General features: G+C 43.0%; 1 protein-coding gene across 1 annotated transcript in view; it reads right to left on the bottom strand.

The window, feature by feature from the left end:
- nbeab (neurobeachin b) overlaps positions 1 to 27,497 on the bottom strand; it is a 166,413-nt gene that overhangs the window by 71,474 nt on the left and 67,442 nt on the right. The window contains exons 23-37 of the mRNA XM_078098576.1: positions 26,832 to 27,049; positions 26,580 to 26,733; positions 25,516 to 25,696; positions 24,427 to 24,554; positions 23,460 to 23,525; positions 22,903 to 23,068; positions 21,008 to 21,428; positions 16,492 to 16,646; positions 15,422 to 15,536; positions 14,716 to 14,835; positions 13,942 to 14,069; positions 10,348 to 10,409; positions 6,326 to 6,390; positions 4,348 to 4,456; positions 2,239 to 2,405 (exon numbers count right to left, since the gene is read on the bottom strand). Coding sequence (XP_077954702.1) covers positions 2,239 to 2,405; positions 4,348 to 4,456; positions 6,326 to 6,390; positions 10,348 to 10,409; positions 13,942 to 14,069; positions 14,716 to 14,835; positions 15,422 to 15,536; positions 16,492 to 16,646; positions 21,008 to 21,428; positions 22,903 to 23,068; positions 23,460 to 23,525; positions 24,427 to 24,554; positions 25,516 to 25,696; positions 26,580 to 26,733; positions 26,832 to 27,049 — 2,255 coding nt within the window. The remainder of the gene's footprint in view (positions 1 to 2,238; positions 2,406 to 4,347; positions 4,457 to 6,325; positions 6,391 to 10,347; positions 10,410 to 13,941; positions 14,070 to 14,715; positions 14,836 to 15,421; positions 15,537 to 16,491; positions 16,647 to 21,007; positions 21,429 to 22,902; positions 23,069 to 23,459; positions 23,526 to 24,426; positions 24,555 to 25,515; positions 25,697 to 26,579; positions 26,734 to 26,831; positions 27,050 to 27,497) is intronic.

Raw genomic sequence — 27,497 nt, 5'->3', positions numbered from 1 at the left:
TGATTTATCAGTGTGAAGCTAAAATTGATAGTGTGTCATTACTGGGCAGGGAGCTGTCTTGCAGAGATGTATCAAAGCCTCCTCATTTTGATTTAGCACGGCGGATCAATACAACCCTATACTGTTTCAATTTGAGGAGTATTGATTTTGCTATGCGGACTCTATACAGGGGGACATTCATCATCAAGCAAGCATATAGTATGATCCAACAGGGCACCGTAGGGTCTGATCTGCTTATTCTTCACTCAGATCGCATGACTACAGAGCAGCTGTTTTCAAGCCCAGCACAGAATGTTTCCTTTTGTGTCGGCAGTTGTTGTCGTCGGTGCTGCCACACAGATTCTTACGCGGTTTGCCAGAAAGAGAACAACGGCTGAAAATAGACTCGCCTTCAGAGATTTAGTTAATGTGCAGATGTCAGTAATTCCGACGAAAGCGGATTAATCTTATGGAAAATTCGACCGTTAAATAACACGGTAATGAGCACCACTCAAAATGCAGACTGGGGACCATGAGCACGTACAGTTGTACAAGTCTCTGCCGCCTGTATGCCGGAGAATTATTTTGTGTATAATGTATTCTAGACAAATAATAAATATCTCTTTGCATGTCCCCGGGCAGAACTTAACACTAAAAGGCAAAGCAATTCCTGTGCACGATGGCAGAAAACAAATATTCTCCCTCCCTCTCGCTCTTACACACAGACATAACAGGCAGCCACCTCAAAATGCTTGAGGGCTTTATATCTTACAAGAGCAGCATAAATGGGAAAGTTAATGTAGCATTGAATAAGACTAAGCTGCTGAACTGCAACACCGCCTTGAGCTTGTGAGCATATTGCATCATTTTTCTTCACCAGCAGGTTACCATTAAATTTGAATTTGTTGTAAGTTTTGCGGTATCATTTACAATGCGCCCACGCTCTATAACCTTTTGTTTCAATGCAAATGCAATGCCTCGGAGGGGCGCCTATAAATATTTGAACGGGAGCCCAGAATCCAATGCAGTATTTTTTGTCACGGATACTATTGCTAAGGTTTAGTTAGTCTTATGCTGTAGCCTTTTAGGTCACGGCCAACACACACACGCATATTAATTCAAAAAATGTCTATGAAAATGTCTTTAGAATTGAATCACAACACTTCAATAGCTTAAATATGTAAAGACATATTGAGAGTGAGCAATGGCAACATACAAACATTTGATATAATGAAGTAGCTGGCCATGCTGTGCCACATTGTCTAATGAATCCATAAAACAAATACTAGCTTATGACAGAATGTCTTTGAACTGTATTACAGGAAAGGGAAAAACCTAAATTATAGCTGCTAAAATAATTACGCTAGCTAGACGATTATATGGAATAAGGTACAGCATGAAATTTCCTCAATTGCATCAAACATGGTTAAGCATCTGCATTGCATTTTGAATATGTAATAATGAAACCAAAGCCACTGTTTGGGGAAATCTGCAGTGGTAGTTTGTGCCCTACCAGGGCCCGGAATTGCAAAATGCAGCTAATAGCATAATTATATTCTAATTCATGTTTGGGTGAACGTGTTATTTTCTTAAAGCACATTTCCTATTCTGAATACTGTGATTTAGGTGTTTTCAACTGAGAAATCTGCAAGCATCGAGTGAAGCTTCGTGACAGTTGCGGTTAAATCAGTAACAGACAAGTGTAGAAATTCCCAGCTCTCAGTACGTTGTAACGCGTCCGTTTGTCCATCATAACTAGCTCTTGGTCCTGCCACTCCACTCTGTATGCGTTGGACCATGTGCATGCAGGTGAGAAGTGGGAGGCATGGCGGGAGAGCCTGCGGCCCTTTTAACGGGGCCCATGGGGAAGTCTGCAACTACCACCAGGTGCTGGGCTGTGTTACTGAGAGGGGTCAATGAATGCCTGGACAACACTGCAGAAACACCCCCCCCCCCACCCCTTCTTCCCCTTTCCACCCCCCTCTGCTCTCCCGGTCAGGAGACTGGCCAATCAGCTGTCCCCGGGGGATTAAGCCACTCCACACTGTAATTGCGTTTGCTGACCCGATTGCTGACCCTTTCGGATCCTGGGAAAATGACATTAACCGGTGGTCCAATCCCATCACCGCAGAGTTCTGTCAACAGGTAACGTCTGTTCTTGAGGTTGGACCAAGAGGTTGAGCAGCTATGGTTCAGGTTTAAGACCCGGTGGGGCCCGTGTTTGTCTGCAGGAAGACTTGTACGAGGGCGAGGGCTTACCTCTGGGCCAGAGTCCCCCAGGCACTGTGCTTGTTGGTGAGGATGTTGACGATTTTCTGCTTTAACTGGTTGGCTGTCACATGGTCTCTGTGTTTAGCGGCGCCGATGAGGTGGTCACACATCTTCTCTTCTTCTTTTCTGTCAGCAGCGTATTGGGCACAGTTGGACTAATTTGAGACATAAAACAAAGGGGGGAGGGGGGATGAAAAACATAGTCTGAACCTTGATGCATATTTATGGCTTTCAGTACAATACCCTTTCGCAAACGTCATATCTGACATCATGCTAATAGCATTTAAGAATGTTTTACTTGACTAACGCCAGAATAATATATACCGTTTAATGGAGCCTTTGTCACACTGAGGAATGTTATGGCTTCATTCAACACACTTGAGTGCATAAAGATATTAGTGGACAGCTGAGAGATCTATTCCTGCTCCCCTGGAGGAGTGTAGTAAATCACGGCGAGCACATGGAGGCAGTCCATTCCCTAACTGCAGACAGATGAGGCTCCCTGCTAGCTAGCAGTGGATGGTGCTATTAGAGGAGAAAGGAAAGTACTCTAATAGATCCACAAAGAATATAGTCTGTCAAGGTTAACAGATCTACACTGCCAATATATCTCTGGATCTGTCATTGTCCCCGGGTGCAGGAATGGTGTCATGTGCATGCAGTCATTTTTGTTGCCTCTTGTAAGTTGCACCCATGAAAAACAATAAGATAAAAGACACAGTTGTCAAAATAATGGTTGATATCCAAATAATAGGGTTAAATTGATCTATTTAAATATGAAAAATATCGTTGATATTGGTTTTAAATGAATTTCCAGAAGTCAGTGCAACTCTTTCAGTGATCCAGGTGGCTAAAAGTAATCTAGAGGAGCACATCTGACCTTATCTTTCTGCTAAAACAAGATTGTCTCGCTATGCCACCCTGGGGGAACCCTTGCTAATATTCAAAATCTAATTTGCTAACAGAAGCTGGAAGTTAATTGAATTTCCTGCTTCAAATTTGAATTCTGTCAGATATTATACTTCAACATATTCTTCATGCGGCAGATAACTCAATCTCCGCTTGTCAACTCCCATCACCACGTGATGCAGTGACAAACATCAAACGTTATTTATCACTTTAAAGCATATGACGCTTCGCCCTGACACCAACTTAATTGTAAAAATGTCCTATCGGTGTTCTGAATCTTCAATCTGGGAGAATGGGTAATAAAGTAACATCAGACCGAGATGAAAAGTGTAGGCTGTCTGGCGTTGGCAGACAGAACGAATGGGTCCAGGTACACTTCCCCCTTCGACTGACATCGCATATCTAGCCGTCTCCTCCAGTTTATCTAGCAGGTCAAGGATCCTCAAGAACTGTATATCAAGCAGCTGTTTGAGGATGGCTGCTTCTCCCAGATAAGAAACTCATCACTCCTCACATGGACCCACTGCTAACAGAGGCGTGTGTGTGTGTGTGTGTGTGTGTGTGTGTGTGTGTGTGTGTGTGTGTGTGTGCGCGCGGTCTTCTACTTTTCTATAATAACCAAACACACCATTTCAATACGGCACTAATTTGTAGATGTTTTTCTCACATTTCTATAAAGACGACCAGTAGGGGAAAATTAAAGCCAAGTACTGATTACTGCAAGAAAATGAATATTTCAACATTGATCTAATCTTGCTCGTTTTTTTTTTCATGTATGAAATATAAGTGGTTTGATGATGGCGGGCTTATTACAGACTGGAGTTGAAAATTGAAAATCCTAATTTAACATTGATTCAATTTTGCTTTGCAATTTCATATAAATTCCATATAAATCGCAGGGGGTCGGGAGTTAATTATCAGCAGGACACAGTGGAACACGATTACTGAAGATATACACTTGAAGGAGATTTTTTTAACCATTTAACAGAACTGTTAGTTATTCTAGAGTTCAATAGAGGTTATAAAATATATTTTGTTTTTGTTTTTTTCAACTAGAGATGGTAAAATATTAATTTGGAAAACCTGTTTTCTGCGATACCACCATATAGTGTTGATTATTCACTCTTTTGTACAATATTTCTTTAGCAGTTTGACTCTTTCCCCAACAAAGAAGGACGCAATTTATACCTCGAACTCTGCGTGTTTGTGGACGTCCTCCGCTCGCTGTCGGTTCAGGATGAACTCCGCCTCGTTGGCAACTCGAACTATGTGGTCCTTCATGGCATGGCAGAGCAACCTTTGATATTACAGGGAAATATTAATGCAGCGTACATTCACACACCATCCTTCTGTTGTAATTATTCCTCTTGGGAAAGGAACAAGGCTACGGCAAATGTTGCTACTCGGGATTGTGCAACATTCTGCTTGTTGAAAGAGCAGACTACTAAACAGCATCATTTGTCTGTGTTATATCGCAAGGCTGCAGGTCAATGACAGTTCCCTCTGTAGCATTAAGGAGGGAATGGAGTGCTATTAGAGCATTGAGGCCTGTCTGGCATGCTCCTGATTGACTGAGCATCCCTTCCCACTGACCAGAACATCCTCCCAGTGCCTCTATTGCTGACGGGTCAGGCCGTGAGCGACTTCTCACATGGCTGACTCCGGAGGCTTCGTGGTCTCCACCCACATTCACATTCAAATTCCACTAACTTTAGTGATTGAGAACATTGTGGCTACCGTGTGCAGATTACATGCCATTTTACACACCATTAGGCGAGCTTTGTTTTAATTAAAGCTGCCCCTGTTCCTCTCCAGTGCTTGATACAGATTGTAATTTCCCTCCTGTCCCAAGGAGAGGCAGTAATCCCGAGGCTGCATTCATCAGCTGCTATTGTTTCATTTTATTATATAATATATTTATTTGTTGACGAGCAGTCATTGATAGACAGACATTAACGGTTCAAAGACAGAGGCTGACAACGCCAAGCTTTTTTTTTAAACCAAGAATAGATGAGAAAGCAAGTTGACACTTGGTGAAAAAACATTTTAGAGTTAATATTTATAGAAAGGTAACACTAATATCAACACAGGTGGTAACCACTTGGAATGGATGTAACATTTTTTTTTTGTTTGAGAGGTTTCAGAGGAAGAGGCTAACATTATTGACCATCTCAGTTAAAACCTCCCAAATGTCTGTTGTTAGTGCTGTAAACAAAGGAATGTGTAAAATGTGGTTGTGTATTGTACGATTGTGTCTTACATCAACTTTTATATTTTAGTTTTCTCACCATTAGTTAGGGTCAACAATGTGATTTCAGCGAATTTTGCTTTCGCGGCTCTGCTAACTGAAGTGTGTGCATAAGAAACGCTGCATGTGATTGCCAACACTGCAACAGCAAACCTGAGGCAGTTCACTTACATAGATCGTGGCTTTCCGCCTTCATTCAAGAGAGCGGCAGAGGTAAAAAACAAAGTAAAGCGATCCCTTTACTTTCAAACATTCAGCATTTCAAATACCCGATGCATCTGTTGTCTTTGTTGGCCAAACACATTCCCCGGACTCGCCCCCGTCTACATCTTTCTAGTTAGTTAGGGCAGGTGTGCAGAGACTTGAGTAACACCGGGAATCAACGTGTCAGTCGACAGCACCCTGGACAGCGCCGCGTGGCCCTTCTGACTGGAGCCCTTTGTTTCCAGGGCCAGCGGGAGACTCAGAGAAACGTGGCTGGGCTGCAGCAAGAGCCCGGGCACAGAGAGTTGTCTGGGCAGATGGGTCAGCAGATGGGCGAGGAGGCTGAGCCGCCCCTGATCTACTCTGTGGAAAACACCGAGTCTGGCCACACCCAGAAACGAGAGGAAGGAGGGAGGGGGGGGGGGGGGGGGGGGGGCACGCAGAGAGGGAGCAGAGCACAGAGACGGGAGAAGGCAGGCAATGGGAGAAGGCGACGGCTATTTAGTAAATACTTCATCCAGTTGCCACAATGGTACCGTTACCCCCTGCCAAGAGGTTTAGAGATAATCAACCCCTAACCATATTTTTATTGTCAACAGGGAATATATATATATATTTGCATATAAAACATCATTTTTTAATGCCATAATGCTAAGAGAGATACATAAAAGAATCATGGCTGACTTTATCTATTAAAGTGAAGGGACACATTACCTTCCTTCGTTGATTAGCTCAATGAACGCCAGGCCAGCATTTTTCTGAATGGAATTCTGCCACTCCTGAAATGAAACAATTGGAGATCACTTACTGTTTATGGGCTATAAATGGTGTATTAAAAGTTCTAAAGCGAAACACAATATAAATAGTTTTTTTTATAATAATAACTTATGTAATATTATGTAGTTAATAATAATATACAATATTACGTATTGGTTAGGAAAATAAATCAATATAGCAAGGTTTTCCCAAAACGGCATTAAAGCTAAAATAATACTTTCGCAAACAGCTTTAAACTAAGTAAAAGTCAAAACACTAAATTGATCCAGCCCTGAGATCTTTCAGAAGTGTATGCCAATAATCACGTTTAACCATCAAAAATGCATATTTGTATATGCACATCTAGATTACACGTCATAGTTTGTAATTCATGTGGGTAAAAAACGTTTTTGATCAGAAGGAGGGGCTATAAAAAGCTCAATTCCTGCCCAGCTAGTGCAACCAGCCTTTCTTTCTACGTTAAAAGGTCTGTAGACACTGGAAGGATGTAATTGTGGGATGAAACCGTATCCTTTTACTTAAATACAGCCATTTCCTCTGTCCCGTACGGTGACAGATCGCCGAGCAGGCTCACTGAGCCCTGCAGTGCGCGCCTGGAAGGCATCCGAGCCCCGGGCCAGAGTGCTAGCGCTTGCCGTCTCACAACATGCTCTGGAAATGATTAAAAAACAGTTTGAGTGCAGGCCTTTCACTGTGGGAAATCCAGCTCTCCGGTTGCCTCACTGGAGGTGCAAATGGAAGAGGAAAACAGAGAAGTCCACGGTTCAAAAGAGTAGGGATAACAGAGGAAAAGGAAGGAAAGAGGTTTTCAGTCCTGAACCCTCGACTAGTGGCATTTATGGGAACCCTTTGAACCAGACTATCCATTTCAAATTAGCAAAAATTAATGTTATCATCCGGAAATAATATATGGGGGTATTTGTAAACTCAAAACTGTGACAAACACTGCATTGCTACGTCGATGTCGGGCAAGGTAAGCAGCATTCGCTGTGTATAGTACCAGCATAACTAACATTCTTATGTATGGGCATGTGTTTTTGTAGAGCGTTGTTGTGCCTGACACATACCGGTTCACGCAAGAGTACACAGCCTGACCCTACAATGTGTTAAATCAGGGAGATGGTGCTGACAAACTGCTGAGCATCTGGTATCCAAATGTTCCCCATGACCCCCTTCCTCTACTACACTATCTGCCTTGAAGAAGCCGTTTTGGATTTGGACAGGGATCATGTGCAGCCAGTCGTCTGAGGCTCCACTTGCACCCGGTTCACGTGACAAAAATAAATACAGAAATCAAGGCAGATGTGACACTGGGGGGGCGTTGCCAGGAAAGTGGCAGTAGATCAGTCAAGGCATAGCATGAACATTCAAATTTGGTATCTTGTCTGAGCTATGCTTGTTGACAGCTGAGAAAGCACTTCAGAGGCTCCCTCTCTCTCTCTCGGCTCTTTTTTGATTGGAGAACACTGCTCCCAGAGGAGGCTGCCTTTGATTGCAGCAATTCCGCTGCTGCCCATTTGAAGGGAATTATACATGACGTGCAGCTCCTTAAAAAAAAAAAAAAGATTTGGTCCTTGATGTAAATGCAGACCATGACCAGAATGCAACACCTCTGGCTAGCTGATGGAAGTTCTTTTTAGTAGCTAGGACTATTTAAAATCTAATTTTAACGTACATTATTTTAGTTTTTGGCATTTTAAAGGGCAATAAACAATAAACGTAAAAACTGCCTAGCAGTTACCCTGGTAAGTATTCAACAGGCATTGGAAACATTTGCATTTCATTGGTTGTGTTTCAGAGTAGCTGACGAACAAAAGACCAACGGTTACTAAAATTGTCACTAACACGGTTTTGGACAGCTTGTTAACAATTTGTTTGTCTGAGCTTGTTCTTTATGCCGGAGACCGCTGGAAACAATTTTAATGAGAGTGATGCTACTAAAGAGCACATCACAGAGCCTTTTGTGGGAAATCAATTTGCCAAAAAGCTAGATGCTAAACACTTGATGATGCTGTAGGTCTTGGAACAACATTACAATTCTTCCATCTATCTTCAGTTAAACCACCATCTTTATGTTGGACCAGAACTCCCAAAAATCCCAATTCGCAAAACAATTGTTTGGCCTTGAGAACACCTCCCCCCCCCACCCTCCCATTTTCATCTACCTGAAACTCAACAGGGCACTAAGTATTTGTTCTATCCCCCCTGTCAGTGTGCAGGAGTGTTTGCTTTTATCTTCTCTGCTTTGCTCTGTTATACTCGCCACATCTGCAGGCCTTCAATCACTAAATCTCTGAGGCTCCAGTCTGAATCCCCCTGTACGTTTAAAGCCGTTACAAGAAACAGAGCTGCTTGACCTTTTCATTCGGTCGCAGGCAGAGGAGAGACATACAGTGTCTGCAGCCATGGCCGGCCACACAGTGATTGCTGTGATTAGTATGCATAAATAAGAAAAGGCGGATCATTAGCACTAATTCATTCATAAATCTGACAGGACACAAAACAGAGAGGGACTAAAGGTCAGCTAAGTGCCCTCCTGGCTGTCTTAAAACATTAAGGTTGAAATATGTGAGGGATACGTCGAAGTTGGCATTTTATAACGTCAGCAACAGCTCAGCCTGCATCTGACACCACTTGCTATAGCTTTTAAAAGCACTTGAGATACAGATGTACATACTATTTAGAATGATATACCAATGTAATTGTAAGTGAGCGCAAACTTATCTCCACATGAATATCAGTCACCTAAAAGTAGTAATAACTGATAACAATTATCCATCATTACAGAGTGATTTCAAACTCAACATAAATGGATTCATTACCGATCGTGCAGCATTACAATAAATGACTCATATTTTTTTTTAAATGTTGTAGAAGGACAGCAAACTATATGGTTCATTTTCAGGCCCTCGCTGTCTGATCAATATCTCAGCCTGGATTTCATCCCTAGAGCATCTAATGGCAGGAACCTCTGGAGCTGCAGTAATGCTATCTGTGCAAAGGGAGGATGGACCCAGAGCCCTTAACAGCATGCTGACGCTCTCATCTGCAATAAATCCTACAGCTGGCAAAAGCAACTTCCAACAGATACTCTGCAGATATTCCACAGACAGAAAGGCAGTGCAAAAAGGAGCCTGTTAGAAACCTTCAAATAAGCAACAATAACTCAATGCTGGCTGCCCTATTTATGTACGTTCTTTGGAGAAAAGCCCCCTGAATAATGGCCTCCATATAACAGAGGCTGAGCTTCCTGGTGAAGAGGGCTTTGCACTGCAGATACCACGGAGAGCACATAGTGGCAATGCACCTCCTCAAGGCTCAGGCCCTTCAGTCTGGATGCACAAAGAGGCACCAAGTAATGGCTTCCTTATGGGCTCCCGACGCAAGACTGATGGGCTGACAGAAGGTATGTTAAATATCTCCTGTTCTAACTGCTACAACGGGGCTTTGACCTTCTCTAAAACAAGGGCTTAACAAGAGATTCAGTGGGTCAGCTCGGAGGTGATCAGTCACTAGCAGCTTTGCACAAGGTGGGGCTCATCGCGAGAAAGTCCCGGTTTCCCAGATAGCTATTATGGTCTCCGTGTGTCGTCATACGGTTGGACAATTTGCTTAAGGAAAATATTACAAAAGGACAGTGCACTAGCATTTAACTAAGTGTCAGCCATGCACGTGTACATAACAGAGTACTGGTACGTTATAACAGGATGAAGACTAAACCTACCTTTGTGTTCACTAAACTTTTTTTTTTTTTTTTAAATTGAGGCTTGTGAAATAATATTACTATTGACCATTTCCAATTTGAAACCAACCTCAAGCAGATTTCCACAATGTTTACATAGATTTTACAATGAGAAGCATAGATTTACACAGGGAAAAGAAAAGAGGACGGGACTTAGAGGAGAAAAAATGAGGGGCTGGGAAAGAGGATTAGGAAGAGGAAAGGGAAAAAAACTCACCTGAGAACAAAGCAGCATGACGAGCTCCACCACCGAAGTGCTTGACTTCATACATACAAGACCTGGAGAGACAAAACAGATGAATATTAATATAAGGTACATTAACTTTGAGGATAGTATTTAACACAGAATAGCTCTGGGTGTAATTAGTCCTTATATAATCACTTGCGTCCCAGTACAAGATATCATTTAAGAACACATATTATTTACATTTCTGATGTGAGATTCAGAACTTGGGCACAAAGGGCAATATTGTTTTTGGCATTAGGTACATTTCATTTATTTATAATCCCCTAAATTGTACTCCAAATCTGCCCTTCACAAAATTGTATAATCAATCATATGCATGCCAACAGAACACATATAAATGTCTATGTGTGAGTAACCCTTCCGCACAAAAACACACATCTACCTTCACACATCTACCTTCACACAAGCACACACGGAAGTGAACACAGACATTCACAGCTTCTTTCCTCGTCTTCATTCGGAAGACGGCTAGCTGCAGAAGCAGACAACTCTCTAATGAAACAACAGCAGGTGTGAAGAGCTCATTTGCAGAAACAATGGCTGCAACTGGTCTCGCATTCTGCCGCGCTAGGAGAGAACCATTAAAAAGGTGTAGTAATTAAGTAAAGGGAAGAGTGCAATTAAAAGCTCTCAGGAGTTCAACTGTGTGCCACACAGCTGGGTGACATCGTGACCATCGGAGAGGAGAATTGAATATTGAATATTCTTAATCTATGATTTCCGTGTCTACATCACAACAAACAAAAGTTACATAATATTAGTTATTACTAAATTATCTAAATTCTTATTACAAAAAGGTGGGATATCTGACCACCTTATAGAGTGGGGAACAGACCTGAAACAAATGAAACTTTATCTGCACCCTTCTATAACTGCACTGAAGCAAATGAGGTATTTCTATATAGAAACAACAACAAAATATATAAGCTAATAATATAACGCAACATTGAATTGACAGTTGTGTTTTATTGTTTTAAATGCTTTGCAATGTAACAAAGAATGTAAAATATTCACAACTCCAGACAGACGGGTCTCTTGGTCGACGATGTCACCACTGCCTCCATTCACGAACAAAGAGTGTCCGAAGGAGCTTATTGCAAATACTCTTGAGAGGATGTGACCCTCGTCTTGTCCACAGAGTTCCACTGCTGACCTCTTGTTATAGCAGTGACATGCCGAGCCATAAGTCAGCCCGGTCCGACACAGGAGTCAGGTGGCCGACTGACCCCGGCCTTGTGCTGGTAGACAAACTAAATGCGTTCTATTTAAACACGGCCTGCCAGTCCCTTCCTGTAAACAGGGCAGGGTTAAGGCACGGGTGAATGTGGCATTGTGGGGCAATGCGCCGGCAGGCTGGGCCACTCAGGGGACAGCAAGAAGCAGGCGGCAGGCATCACAACAGCAGCAGTGTTCACACACAGGACTTAGCCACCAACTCCAAGTGCAAAGCTCAGGATGCACTCAACATAATTGCCGCAAGTGACCACGTCTGCAAGGGGGGGGAGGGTTGAAGGAATAGGGTGAGGCGAAAGGGGCACACGGGGCACCGGGGGGAGGGGGGGGGCTCGACCTCGGGCAATCTAAGGAGTGATGGATGACTGGTAATTACTGGTAAATGGAGCGCCTTTGCACCACAGCACAGTATTTCAACTGTGAGCCTGGGAATGGCCAGGAAAAATAGAAGAAAGCGAGGGAGGGATCGCTCCACCACTTGGAAAAACACACCGCCACTGCGACTGACCTGAGCGCCTGCGACGCGATTTAAAGATTTACAGTACATGCGGTAAATCTGCGGGTTCGCTTTGTCAGATAAACCTGCTCTGAATTATGTCAGGAGAAGGGTGCACTTTTTACAAACCCAGACTGGGTTAAACACGTCTGGTGAGGAGCACTGAGGCCAGAGCTGTCGATCTGCGACCTTGTTTGCGGGGTTACAGCTCAGCTCAGTTTGTCAGCTTGGTCAGTCTGCTGACAGACTTTGAGTGAAAGGGTAACAGACATATTCACACTTGCCAAGGCTTTGCTACCTGATTTAGCATTCCTTTCCCTTGAGTGTCAGTGAGTAGCCTCAGTCACATCTGCATATGGATATATGGGTGGTATATGCAGGACGCATGTTGTGATGAGGCTGTTTTGCTTGGAATTGTACTACTTTTGCTTAGAATTGCTAGAATGGAAATTACCTTTACAGAACTTTATTCACAATTACAAAAATCTTTCCAACAAGATTCTTCACTTCAGAATGCAACATGTATCGTATTATTAGCACACCGCTGTTAAGTAAGCCGCACAAAAAAAGATTACGTTCAAAGGTTAAAGCAGAGAGTTTTATCAAAATTTGTTGCTGGTATTTAATTTAAGACCACAATAATAAGAACATGTTATGCAAAAAACAATAATAGTGGCAACAGTCAGTAGAATTAATCAATAACATACATTAATAATAGTACATTTCCATTAAAAAGGTAGGTGGCAGTGCAAGCCGTGTAAACAGACAAGTAAACAATGCGAGTGGACATGTGCAACCTTTTGAATCCAGCTTTCTGAAAGTCATGGAAATGAATTCTTTCTGTCTGCTGTCATTCTCTGCATGGACGCCTGAAACGAACAGCGGTTTTGATTACACTTAAAAGAAAAGACTTTGGCAGTGAGATATTTCACTTCAATTGTGAAAGTCAAGAGACTGAAGGCCACACATACATTTCCGCAGAAACAATCGCACGCACGTGTGAGTGTGTTTGTGTGCGTATGTGTATATGCGTGTGTCGGCAGTGTGTCCTTGTATACGCGAGCCAAAACAAGCACTGGGAATGGAGTGGCAGAGCACACACACATGCAGGCAGACAGTCCCTGAGGTTAAGCACAAGTAGCACTGAGAGACTGCCAACCCGGGGCCTGAGGAAGGCACTGGGAGCCTCAACACAACCACCATACAGGACATACAACCGGAGCCCAGCGAGGAGTGCGCCCGCAGGATCACACAATCCTGCAAAGACTGTCCACAACATTCAGACCGGCACTTACACAATACACAATATTTGCAATGATTACTTTTTAAGATAAATTCCTGAGGCTTCTATGGTAAACACATTGATCAGCTATTTTGTTGTGATAGATATTTCCAAGTGTGTGTTGAAACATCCATGATTCCGGGTTTCTTTGCAATGCTACGTCATCACAATCACAAAACGTTCGACAGAAAAGATAAAAAAAAGCGTTGGACCAATAGAGACTATCAAGATCCTCAGGTAGCAGGGTGACCTACGATGCTAAAAATATCACTGGCATGGGGCGAAGGCCACCAATTACTTTAACAATCTGTTGTGGCTGCGGAAAAAAAAAAATCAATCAATAATCCTAAATATGTGGAGGAAATCATGACAGAAACAAAACACACAGGCTTCATAAGATGAATGAAAGGGAAAGCAGATTTAATCAGACTGGGACTCCCAGCTTGTGTGCAGAATAGTAACACGCCTGTCAACGCATACTATTGTGTATGCATCCATTAATACTACCTGTATTGTTCCATGCGAAATAAAATGCACCACACAACATCTGTACCTTCTATGAGCAGCTCTTGCCCGTGGCTGCCCAGCAAGGTGCGTGACAGAAAGGGTGCAAAGTCCACGAAGATCTCTCTCAGCAAGGGCGCCACTTTCTCCAGGGCTCTCTCCAGCTTCGTAGTAATGCTGTCAAATGGAAAAACATCAAAACAGAAGTCACAACCAAAAGACTAAATACCTGACAAGAGTCGAAATGTAAGAGAGATGTTATTGTGCACTTCCATTTAGGACGAGAGCAGCGATGACCCAGATGCAGAGGGTAACCAACACACCAGAGGATGCAAACCAAGCTGGAGGTCAGTGAGCTCATGGTTGCATTACTGTGGATTTGTCAGCAGTTTGTTTGCATACTTTGTTGTGACACGTTACCAAGCGTGCACGTGGAATAACAGCTGACTGCAAAGGGAATTTTTCTTTTTTTTCTCCTACACACTTACTACATGCTGCTGCCTGACATTATCTGTAAGCACGTCATGCAGCAATACAACTCGGACTGAACACGAGCAGAGATATGACTGCAGCTGCGACATATCTCTGTGTTCCTACGTATGTGTGCAGACAGAGATACTAGGCGACAGGAGGGGGAGCAGAGGGTTGTTTTCCCAGCTAAGATGGACAGAAAGCAGCAAGATAGAGACACAGAGAGCGAGGGAAGAGGAAAGGTTTGGTTTAGGATTTGTGTGGTGTGCGCAACGTAATCTGCCTCCCAGCAACCTGGGAAAACAAAGCAGAAGGATGACAGGGTCTAGGTGGCTAACATAAATGTCCTTGCCTAAGACACTGGCCTGCATCCTTGGAGGCTGCTTGTAATCCTGTCAGGGAGCTAAAGGGTTTGAGCTCAGGAGGTGTCACTCCCTGGCGTAGTGGACACTGGTCCACTTCACAAAAGGCACTGAAATAGAGAAGAAGGGGGAAAAAACAAGCCACAGTCAGTGGCAGTAGTAGCTTCATGCCGTTTTGTGACTTCAAATGTTGGGCTCATGAAGGATTTATGACATAACAAAATACACAGTTATACTAATATTTATTAGGTATTTCCAGTTAAGCTTGAGGTTTTTTTTATTCATCTAAAATACATGGCTCTGCAGCAAGACAGTAAGCCTGCTATCATGGACTTCAAAGTTACGCTAAGTGATGTCGGTTACTGCTGCCATGGCAACTGAAAAGAGAAAAAGAGGGACTCTGGAGAAAGACCCGGTCTCCCAGCAGTCAGTGGGAGAGCAGGACTAAGGACGTCTGTCACAAACTATTAGAGCGAGTGAGGAAGAGGAGTCCGGGTCACAACAAGATAAATACACCAATTCATTTTACATATTGTTCACAAAAAACAGCTCCATTTTGTAGAAACAAAAATAAATAGTTGCAGCACAGGCAGACTGTTTTCATCCATCAAATCAGATCAGGTCAAATCAATTAATCAGTTCAGTGCAAAAGCAGATTAGCTTCATAAACAATTTATTGTATGGGCCCCGCTGTACCTCGTGTTCTCTTCTGTGTCTTCAGGCATCGGGGCCACAGCCTGCAGATTCTTACTTGTGGCTCCGTTGACAAAACTGGAAGAAGAGGAGGTGGAGGGGGCAGCATCAGTTGCTCCTGTGGGGAAGAGCAAAAGAACATTGGTAGAAAAATTGGATATGGCTAATAATCTTTTTTTAAAAGCGGTGAGGATTAAAACACATTCAATAAAATATATTCTTATATTCAGCAGCAACAAATTGATACTTTTTTTGCTTTCTTAAGAAGACCAATGTGAATAATCAAATAATATATCAAAACCAAACTGTGGGTATAGTGAAAGCAGAAATTCATTCACAAGAATGAAATCATTAGGTTATAAGCAGAGCGAGTGACATCATGGGATCTGGATGGTGGCGTGTGGCTTTAGCTAAAAGCACACTTTGAGCCCCTCTCGAGGAATGTGAGACAAGTCAGAGAGGAGAGGTCGTTTTTCGTTTTTTAATGGGGCACATTGAAAAGGTGTTGGAGCTCCTAATGGTTCTTGGTGTTAGGGAGGTCCTTTCAGAGGCCCAGACTACAGGAGCCCTGATGTGGAACTGGCTCAATGTAGCAGAGACTCAGAAGAAGCAACGTGACATCAGGGGGAGGGAGAGAAGGCTTCCGGCCAATAAGACAGGAACACACTGTGCACAGCAAAGCGCTGCGTACAAACCAGTTCACTACCGTAACAGGCTGGAGTTTAATATGTAATTCAGGTACACTCCAGTGGAGTTGTTAGGTTTGGTTGTCCAGGATCAGGAGGAATAGTTGTGAATGAAGGAGAACAGTATTTTTATGGCAGCAGTGCCGAGACCTGCTGCAGACACTGACGGGAAGGTACACGGGGCCATCTAGTGGCAACACTAAGCTCCAGCTGTAGGAAAAAGGGCTTTCTTTCTATTCGCAGACTGGCATCGCACAAGGTTAGGTCTTGAAAACGACCAGTACTGAGTAACATTTTTTATTTATTCATTAAAACTGACAGCAGTACTGGCGCTGAATGCATGCATTTCTGCACAGGGGTGTTCCAGTCACCTTGTGCATGACCTACCCGTGGTGTTGATCATGCTTCTGGGGGTTGCAGAGACAGCAGCAAAGATATGGGGGGTGCTGCCAGCGGTCAGACCAGAGGAGCTGCTGCTGCTTCCCACTGTGTGAACTGTGAGGCTGCCAGGGGACGTTTTCTTCACAGGCACCACCACACTCCTACAGGAAACACACACACACACACACATTTCTCAAGTGCACACACAAGTTAAAGCCACAACAGTCAGAAACAGAAATTGACATATTTGGACAGCACTCAAAATGAGCAGTTTAGTGGCACATAGAAGGAGGAAAAAACTGTGGGTTTGTGCCCAACCATTTAAAGTTTCTTTTCTTAACAAACTGCTATTGAGCAAGACCAAATCCTAAACAGTTCCAGAGAGCTGCAGCGACCGCAGGTAGTAACAGCAGAATATTGGTGCTTTTTATATATAAAAGTAGGTAGTTGAGCCCAATAATCGGTAGCCTGGTTCCATGAGTTAAAATCTAATTAGGCACCCATACAAACGTTTGCTTTATAACAAATGCCATACTAAAATGGACTTTCAGGAACTCCAGCATCTGGAACAGTCTTGAGACAGAAAATTTTCTTTGACTTTCAACTCAACTTTTTACTTTACTATATGTCATTCATATTCAGAAGTGAAACAGAATAGTTATTTCAGTCTTTCGGCGCTTTCAGGCCCTGCCAGCGTGAGCATGCCCAGACAGACGTTAGTCAGGACATGGGGAAAGGTAAACATCCTGACCTATAACTCCATCCGTCTGCATAACGCGTGCAACGCAAGCACGGACGCACACATGCACGCAAGAGGCTGAAGTAAATAAACCAGAGGGCAACAGGCCAGCCATCCAGCTACTACCTTTCCTCTTACATCTGCTCAACCTCTGCTTCCCTGTGCTGAGCTCAGACGAGCTGATTTAGCATACCCCTAATTAGAAGCTCTCCAGGAGCAACTCGGCCCTTATAACTGAAACATATTAGCATAGCTATCGCCTGTGTGAACAGACAGTCCTTCAGCTCATTGAGAATAAGATTCGGGGCCTTTCTACATTGACACCTGCTCCACACAAATATACTGAGCAGCATCTGGTTTTCAACAAATATAACATTTGTGGATTATGACATTTGGTAAGTGGAAGATAGCGGATTTGTTTTTCTCAAGAAACAGACCCTTGGATGGAAGATGTGCAAGACCTCTCTTGCACAAAGAAATTGAAAAGCCAAAAGAATAAACCTTGATAAAGGAACAGGTAACAAGTCATGTCACAATTGATATTGCAATTTATCGTCAATGAGCAGTGAATGCTCTCTCTCTTTAGAACACATCACATGGTTCCTATAAGAGAAAGGGGTCAAGCTCACGAATGAAACATGAGAAAAGCCTTTGGAGCCTTAAGATGAAAGTAGCACTTGTGACCTCATGTAACAGCGCAGGAAACACAGACACACCACTAACCCACCAGACCTCTGCTCACATGTAACCTGATTGGCCGAGGATTACAGATGTTGCAGAGATCTTGGCCCTGCAAAAGCTCACTGACAGGAAGGAGAAGGAGCGCTTATCCTTATCAGGTCTGCAGTTGGCCTTCGGGTTTGTGAGGGTGCCAGATAATGTCTTGTTCAATCTGTGGCAGTTACTCCGGCTGACACAGGCCAGGCCTCTGCTCTGTCACGAGCAAAGCCTGCTGTCATCTGAAGAAAGTCCCCAGAAGTCCTTCCTCAACAAAACAACAAAGACAATTACACTGCATATCCACAGGTCGCCTCAAAGATCGAGCAACACGCTGGACTCCCTGGGGAACAAATCAAACTTTCGTGTAGTCCATCTCACAATCTTTTCTCAATGTTCAAGTCCTTTCTCAAAGTGATCAAAGCTATGGTGTTACAAATAAAATATATACGTAAAAAGTAGATTGTATTACACATTTAGTGACCTGCTGTTGTATCACATGACAACCACCTAACAGGTTAACACACCTATAGAAACCTAAATACTAATTATTTTATTTAGCCTTGCAAAATTCAGTCTGTTGGTTAAGAGAGTGTGAGAAAATCTTAAAAGTAAACGGAAATGGTGTCTGCAGAGATACAGCTGCGCTTTGAAGAATTCTGATGACAGGAATAATTTATTTAGTAGATCGATGAGCTGGTCTCCGCTGTGGAATCTCATCAACACATAAACACATCAGGAGCCTGTTGTTATGATTGCCAGAAGTTGGCGTGAAATTATTCTTGCATTCCAAATGCATCCCTGGTGCCTCCAGCAGAGGCTTTCTGTTCTTTGGCACAACCGGGACGTTACATTTGATCTACAAGACTTCGATAAAACATGGACCTATGCTAATGAATATTTAATTAGTACTCATGAATCATGTATAGATTATCCAACGCATATATATTATTAATAGCATTGTCTTAATTGAGTTGCAGAAAATGAAGAACGGATTCATCTTGCAATTAATATTAATGAGATCGGCGGTTGTGGGAGATGGATGATGTGTAAAATATAACCAAAGAAATGTTGCCTCTATAAATCCAATAAATGGAATCTAATCTAATAGTGCTTTGTTCAGGAATACACAAAGATAAAATGTTCCCACTTCATCCCACTGCCAATTCAATTAAAACAATTATTGAAAATGTGGAAAAAAAACTAATACGTAAGGGCAAATATTGGAACTAATTTGGAGACTTCTGGTAAAGGAATGGGGGAAAGTTCAGCAAACCAAGTATTATTCTGCACTGTATTCTCATCGATTAAAATAGACATTTGGATGGTGAGAAAATCAAACCTCTACGGAAGTCTCTACTGGAGGGGCCTCTCCAACGACTGCTCCTGTGCACTCCACTTTAACTCCCCCCCTACCTCTATTTTCCCTTTTTGATGTTGTCACTCCCGATCTATTGTCGCCCTGACACACAAATGAAAGGCCTGTCCATGTCTGGCAGCTCATTTCGCTGGCAGGTGGCAAAGGAGTAGACACAGCAAATAGAAGCAAGAGGAGGGGGGGGGGGGGGTGTCATGGGAAGCATGAGACAAAGTTGTATATGTGGTCAGGAGGGTTTGTGTGAAAGCACTTCAAAAATAATACACTTTGCTGTGGCGACTCATTTCAGGCTGCCAGTTCCCATTACGGGTGTGAGCGGTGAGGACGACAGCGCCCGGCCACGTTGTGGCGCGAGGCCGCTTCTGTTTAATCTGTCATCAACGCCCTGGAGACCCCCAGCGTCTCAGCTGTCCTCTCTCCAACGCACTCCTCCATCTTCTCCCCTATTCATCAGGCTCACCTCCGCCCGGCTCAGCAGCACAAGCATGCATTCAAAATAAGGGCGGCCCCATTGTTCCCTCCCTCTCTCCGGAGCCCGGCAGTGATTACACGGACAGACGCAAAAACCCGACCAAATGTTGTGTCCGGAGGAAAAGGGCGGGTTTTTGGGTTGTGATAAAACAGACTCAAATTATGGTTTTTCAACCATGTAGGATACAGGGATCAGATGCTCAAAGCTCGACATCCCTGCAGGAGCAGGTTTGTAAACTTGCTAATCCATGCAGATTACCGTGTGGTTTTATCTAATCCAGAAACGTAAACAGACCACGGCAGTGCCTCACTGCTTCAGAGACCTTTTCAAACACAGGAATGCCTTACCATGAGGCATGAGGATAATGCAAGTGGGCTGAAATGAATAATGTGCTCCATGCTACTTAGAAACCATTAGTGGTAACTTGGATTACTAAAACAAACTCAGAGGATTAGCATCAGCATTTGAGTGATAGCACTTACATACACCTGCATACACAAACCTATTTCATGGCATGAAATGTTTGTTTTAAGTTAAATCTCAGAATGATACAGTCAATCGTTTCAAATAAGGAATTGTTATATTGTTTTAGACCATTTAGTAAAACCAAACTTTTTAAGTAAAACAATTGTTCAGTTAAGGGAGTAAACAGCGTTTTGGAGCAAGTTATTGCTTTAACCACAAATCATATACTGGAGGTTTTACTATCCAGCTGTATAGATTAGATTTAGGTAAACATCAGGTTACATATAATAGTCCTAAAGAACCCATAATTTGTCAAGCAATTATTATGTGGACGTGATTAAAATAAGACATAACTAGTAATCTTTGAAAGGAAGGAAGTGTTTTAATTGATGTCAATACCGTAAATAAGTCACTAGAATCCAATAGGTAAAAAAAATACGTACAAAAATCAAAAGATATAATAATTTAATTTGATCATTTTCATCAGATTTATTACAATTGGCAAAGGTCGTATGGCCCCTTAGATATGCAATACTAGTCTGTCTGTATTTGGTAGATTTATTTGCTTCCTAGTAGAAGATTGACTCATTTAAGCCGTCAGCTGTTCAAGAAAATAATTACAAATATGTATTTGGAGCCTCAAAGAAATTTAGAAAGCACATCGGATTAGCAGTAAATGGGCCCTGCAGAGTCTCTGCTAAACATAAAGCAACAGCAGTGATTTCCTGAGCCCACAATGACACTTGCTCACCTGTCAAAGGAGTGAAACTGCATGGGAAGCCTGTTCTGGGCCTGGGTGTTGGCAGCAGGGTCTGGGTAGGACATCGCCTCCAGCCCAGCCTCCAAGCACTCCACTGGACCCGCCACCAGACTCTTCAGTATCTCCTTCACATTGATGCCCTTGTTTGGCTGGCTAATGCTGTTGATGGAGGAGGAGGGTGGTGGTGGTGGTGGTTTCAGCACCTCCACGCCGGGTGATTCAGGCAGACCGTCCAGGGACTTCTTCACCTCTGAGGACAGCGTGGATATGAGCAGTCCTGCCGTGTGGTCCACATCTGACCCGTTGAGGACGCTGGTTAGCTGCTCCTCTCCAATACCAGAGTCTGTGTGTGGAATGTGCCGGTCTAATGGCACCGGATTGTGCTTAGTCCTGGCAAATTCAAGGGGTGTTTCTATAGGACATACACACATGGAAAAACAGGGAGTGAGAGATAGACAAGAATCAGCCAAATAAAACCCGAAAAGTTAAACAGCATTGACTTAAGCTTTATTCCACAGCTAGATTTAAATGTTCACCCAAGAGTAAATTATATATAGAAACATTCATGTGCCAGATCTTTCTCCAGAAGCATTGATCCTCTGGTGAGATCATCTCTTGATATACTACTTCCATGGTAATAAACATACATGAATCCTTTTCTTCAGCTCCTTCCTGCTTAGAGGCTCGGGAGGCTGACTGCTTTAAAACAGAGGAACAGTGGCGTCGGAGAGCTGCTCTGTTATCATGAGACACGATATTCAGAATACTCTATCTTTCTATAAACTTCATATGCCCGGTGTAAACTTTTATTTCAAATCTGCCGCATTCTCTCTGTTCATCTATTGAAACCGCATTTTCTATATGGCAAACAGCCGTTTGCTTTTTTATCTTGCAGAAACCTGCAAAGGTGCCTTTCTGCTTTAATTTGGGTTTTACCTAAAACACCATTATAGTCACCTACGGTGGTTGCAAAGCCAGAGATATTAATATTCATCACATGCCCCCTTAACGAGGTCAGCAGGGCCTGATTTAGCCAGCAAGGCATCGCGCTTCCTGGTCCATCAGACAATCGCCTGCCACATGCTGTCTGGAAAATTCCCCCATTTTCTGGTGAAATTTATGAAGGCGGCAGTGTGCCTCTCTCCTCCCAGCAACCTCTATGATCCCATTCTCCTCTGGTGGATTGCTTGCCTAATGGGCACTGACAGATGGGGCTGAAAATAGCGAGCTTTGGCTCCACTGCCCCAAAAACCCACAGTAGTTGGGCCGCACGCCGCTTCTTTCCCATCTCTCAACTTCTCCCAGCTCATCTTCCCTTTCTTTGTCTTCCAAGCCCTTCAAATTCCACCATCATGCTTCCTTTGGCCTCTCTCCTCCTCCTCTTCTTCCTTTTATGCACTTCGGCCCTTTCTCTGAATGGAAGTCGATAAAATATGCTCACTCATGCGTCTCATAATAGCGAGTTGCCGCTGCAGCGGACGACGCGTTTAAAACCTTTGTAGGCAACTACTGATTTTCCTTTCATGTGACTTAATGTATGATTTATGACTTTGGGAAAGTACTACCTTTGATTTCTGAGAGAACGATGATGTCTAATCAAGTTCATAACTTTCATCACCAGCACCAGTCTCTCCATTTGCTTTCACATTTAATTCTGCGCGATGCAATTAGCAGAGCTCATGAATAAATCATAGGTGAGCCGCTGGAGTCCAGGGAGGGTATCCCGGATATTTTACCGAATGAGCTTCCAGCTCAAGCTGGCAGCAGTGCATCAGAAAAGGATCAAGGACACCAATTATTAATTCCCATCAGAAACAGTCACCACAAGCGAAGATTAGAGGGCAGGAACAATGGATGTAAGAAAGGTAGGGCACAGCTGTCAACACCTATGCTGGTTGGTGAGTTGACCTCCCGACGCATGCTTCGGCCCGAGTGGCTAATCCTGGCGGTTTCGCGTTGTGGCTCCAGGATGTCGCGGTACTTGGAGACCATGAGGACGGAGATGAAGTACACCACAGCCAACGCCAGGAACTGGGCTTGCTTACTGTCGTCCTGTGGGGAGGAACCGTAATACCATTTTGTCACTGCTGCCGTCTAACGTTCACTCACAGCAAATGCTTCCCACAGAGCATATAAACATTAACAGAACTAGCATTGCTCTCTGATATAAACCTCAATATATATATATATATATATATATATATATATATATATATATATATATATATATATATATATATATATATATATATACATACATACATACATATATGTTCCACAGACAGCAGCTATATTGACAAGAGCCCCTTCAGTGTTGAACCGAGTGATTGAAAGGTATTACATCGCGTACTGGTTAGAAGGAAAATTGGTTATCACCTTCTCCACCTGCACACATTTATACGCTCCGCTTTAGAAATGTGCATTTATACGCCCTGCAACTCACCACATCACGAAACACCACAGCGCGCAGTCGATTGATGTCCACGTCTTGCAAAAGGCGATCAGGGTCCTTGATGGAAAACAGGTTACTAGAAACAGTCTTTAAAGCAAAGAGATAACAGAAAATGGCATGCTACTTATTTTTGCCATCACTTTTTTTACATGATTTGGTACACTATAAAATGATCTAATATTGGGATTGGTGGTTATCATTTTCGGGGAAAACTGTCATTGTATGAAGAATACGCCATGCATAGAACTGCAGTAGATGATAGATTGCAACACTGCCATCTAGCAGTCGGGGGGTTAAACACAACATAAAAAGAATCAGTCGGTCGTGAACTTGTGCATGTTATCCGTTCTGAATCAATACAGTGTTTATGAGGATCAATCAAGACTCAAAAAACATGGTATTGCAATATTTTCTTTTGCACCTGATGCTCAGTGATAGAAGAGCAGATTTAGCGTGTGTACAGGTCAAATTATAAAGCATGGGGTTGTGCTTACGGTAAAATGCTGTTCCAAAAGCTGCAATAATGTGACGTCACGATCAGAAGGCGGGTTTAGACAAAGCAAGACGACATGTCATTGTCGTACTGTCCAATGTTATGCACCAACCACCTTGTCAAATCCATTGTATGTCTAACATGTTTTGGCAATAAATGTTCCCAATTCCTGTATCGTTAGTACAATAAGTTGTGCACCTGATCATCACGAGACACCCTTTGGTACGTCTCCGGATAAAGAACACGACGGTCCTTACAGTACAATGAGATCATTGTGCGTGCGCAGAGCCTCCCTGTTTATCCCAGTATGTATGTCGGTTCTGGAAAAGAAAACCTTTGCGTAGACTTGCCACATGACCTGTAGGCTATGTGTGTCCACTGTCTCAAACATGAAATATCCTGTTTTGATGATTTTGCACACACACGCATTGTATGAACAACATGTTCTGGGGCCACACATCCTACCTTATTGGAAGTCACAGTATTTTGCGGGAATTCCTGAGTCTCGTTGTTGTTGGGAACGGAAGATTCATTCCCTCTCTCTTTATGTCTCTGCCTGCACTCAAGACAGTTCCTAACAGCCACACAACACACTGGGCGCGCGCACACAAAAGACACACACAGCATACAAATAGGGTCTTACTTCAGCGTTAAATGGAAATTAAATGTTGATAACAGGCCCCCGTTAAATGGAATCAGTTATCTCTGATGACTATTTGTTCCAGGCTGATGGGGCCGAGGCCGGGAGTGAACTCCGCAGCCAGACCGATTTCACACTGAACCCAGTGATGATAACATGCATGTTTTTTTCAAGAAGGACGATCGAGTCTGACGGCTATTTCCTTTCCCACAGAACACAACTGTGAATCAACAAGGCAGCAAACACAGACTCACGCGCACAACAACCAACAGACGGATACAAACAGATACAGACAAATAAACAGAAACACTCTCAGGCGCCCCGAGACAATTAGAGACACACACATACACAAACATTCTATGATATGATTCATGTATGAAATAATTCTGCTACAGAAACTCTATTTTACATTCAAAGTCGATTCAATACAACTGAATTGACTCATTCTGGACTTGTATTTAAATGTAATACATCAAATCTATATTTGGTACACAGACACATTTAAACAACCACAAGGGCAGAGAAGACCTTGTGAGTTTTATGACGGACACAAAAGGCTACTATTTGCAAAGATTACCCAGTTGCACTGCAAATTAATCTCGCTGCATGTTATAAATTCCAATTTCCATTTGTGACTCGTGGAAACTGCAGCAAAACGCTGCACATTCCTCAGTTTAGCATAAATTCAGCAAATTACTTTGATTAGTTTTCAACGATCAATCAGGATCTCTGGAGATTAGGAGAATTAGTAACATGTGAAGAGAATACAATCACGGTACTTTCCAGCTCATCAACTTTTCCACTGGTTAAAAAAAAGGCACTCGCCACAAAGAAATTTAAATTGTTTTACCGTCTGCGTACTGCAGTGACTCATGTTCAGATCTACGACAGAAAACCCACAAGCAGGATCTTACCGAGCCTGAGGCACTGTCGCATCAAGCCACCGGACGACATGTTCTTCTCGGCCTCAATCTCACTGAAGTTGAGGGAGCTTGAGAACACCAACACGTCCACCATGACCATGAGACGGGACAGGAAAGTGATGGCGGTCTCCGAGGACATGCCCTGCGTGGCCTCGATGTTCTCCACCTCCGTCTTGCACAAGCAACAAGGAAGAAGACAGCAGTCACACAGTGCAAATGTACAATATCGGCTGTACCTCATTCTCACCTTTGGCTGCAATTAAAGAATTTCAGAAATGTTCATTTGAATATTGAATATTCTTGATAACCACTGTGGTGGGTGCAGTTGAATTAAGGACAGAGACACTCGGTGGCAGGTCAGAAAGACGGCAGCAACAAGGGCCTTTAGTATTACATGAGGCTGTGCAGTGTCTATAAGGAGGAGGAGATAATATTCAAGAGTTTAATTTAAGATCAGCTGACCATGTTACTCCACCCAGGGTTATATTTGATCAAACATTTTTTTAGAGATTGAGTCAATGCAAACCCCTTTATTAGAGCTCATTACCTTTGTGTTGAAACATGTAAAGATTTTCAAAGTCAACGATTAAAGTGTGAAATCTGCAGCAGTCCACAGGGATAGCGCATTTTTAGATCTATTTAACGAGTGTTAAGCACTAAAGGGTTGTGAATACAGTAATTAATAGAGAAGGAGAAATTAAAATAGAATAAATAACCATGAAGCTAGGGATTGCATGGATAAAAAAAACCTAAATAAGATGATCAAAATCCATTTCAGTTCAAGAGCTAATTAAATCTGATAATTAAAGTGAATCAATGAAAGAAAACTTCTCTGTGTGTCAGTTATTTCAAAACTATTCCAAAGTAATGTCTCTAGCATTAATTGTAGCAGTTTGACGCTGAGCAAAAAGATGTACACACATAAGTGTTATTTTTCACCCAAACATGCTGTCCTGTATCCTGTACACCACGGAGAGCCATAGATCAAATAGTTATAACAAACTACCACTAGATGGCAGTATCACCCCACAGCAAAGACAGTGAGCGGCACTTACGGTGGGAGAGGTGGCCGCTGAGAGAAGGGGCAAGATCCCTCCACAGGCGATGATGATGTTGTCTACCATTTGTGAGATCAGGTGGATCGTGTTGTGCACAAAAATGATGTTTTCATTACTATTAACAAAATCCATGACAGATTTGGTGGAGTGGCTGTAGGGGAGGGAGGGCAAAACAAACACTAGTATGGGTAAAAGCATTTTTCACAAATTCTATCTCTCTGTCCACGTAGATACACATAAAAACCTCACCTCCTCCAGACGAGGACGTCGCTCTCCAGTGCAAACAGCAGGTCAGTGAGCAGTCTCTGGTGCATGGCTGACCATTTGAACTCAGGGATGCGGAACATGGTGGTGCGCGGGCCGGGACTGAACTGCCGCCGCTGTTCCTCCGTCATCGGTGTCCCCCCGAAGCCCAAGTCCAGCTGCATGTCCCTCTCCATTTGAGTAGTTAGGTGGCCATGGACACTCTGATGGGAGACCAATAAATCAGTCAAATAGAGTAAACATCAACATTTTCTAATTCTAATTCTAATTGTTATGTCAAAGATCGTACCCTTAAGGAGATTTAATGCTACTGCGGTGCTATTCCCTTTAAATCATGCAAGATTAAAGCGCTTCTTCAGATAACATCTTCCTGCCTGTGGGTGAGGAAAGATAAAACAGGCCTAATACAACTCCAAAGTCTAATGAGTCAGCAAGGTGCCTCAAAAAAAAAAAAAACACCGGTGAGAAAAGGGACATGAGCAATTAGACAAGTTTAAAAATAAGGCATGACTCCCAGCGAGCCTCTATCAGTGACCCAGTCTAAGCAAAGCACCTGGCCTCTGAGAAAGCGCACAGCTCATACGAGAGAGAAGCGGAACCAGGAACAAATCCCGGGCGACGTCTGCAGAATAATGCTTTGTCTATTTCTGC

The sequence above is a fragment of the Gasterosteus aculeatus genome, chromosome 1, assembly GCF_964276395.1.
Source record: "Gasterosteus aculeatus chromosome 1, fGasAcu3.hap1.1, whole genome shotgun sequence".
In the NCBI taxonomy this organism is placed as follows: domain Eukaryota; kingdom Metazoa; phylum Chordata; class Actinopteri; order Perciformes; family Gasterosteidae; genus Gasterosteus; species Gasterosteus aculeatus.
Note: the sequence above shows the minus strand (reverse complement) of the source record. Positions and strands in the feature narration are given on the sequence as shown.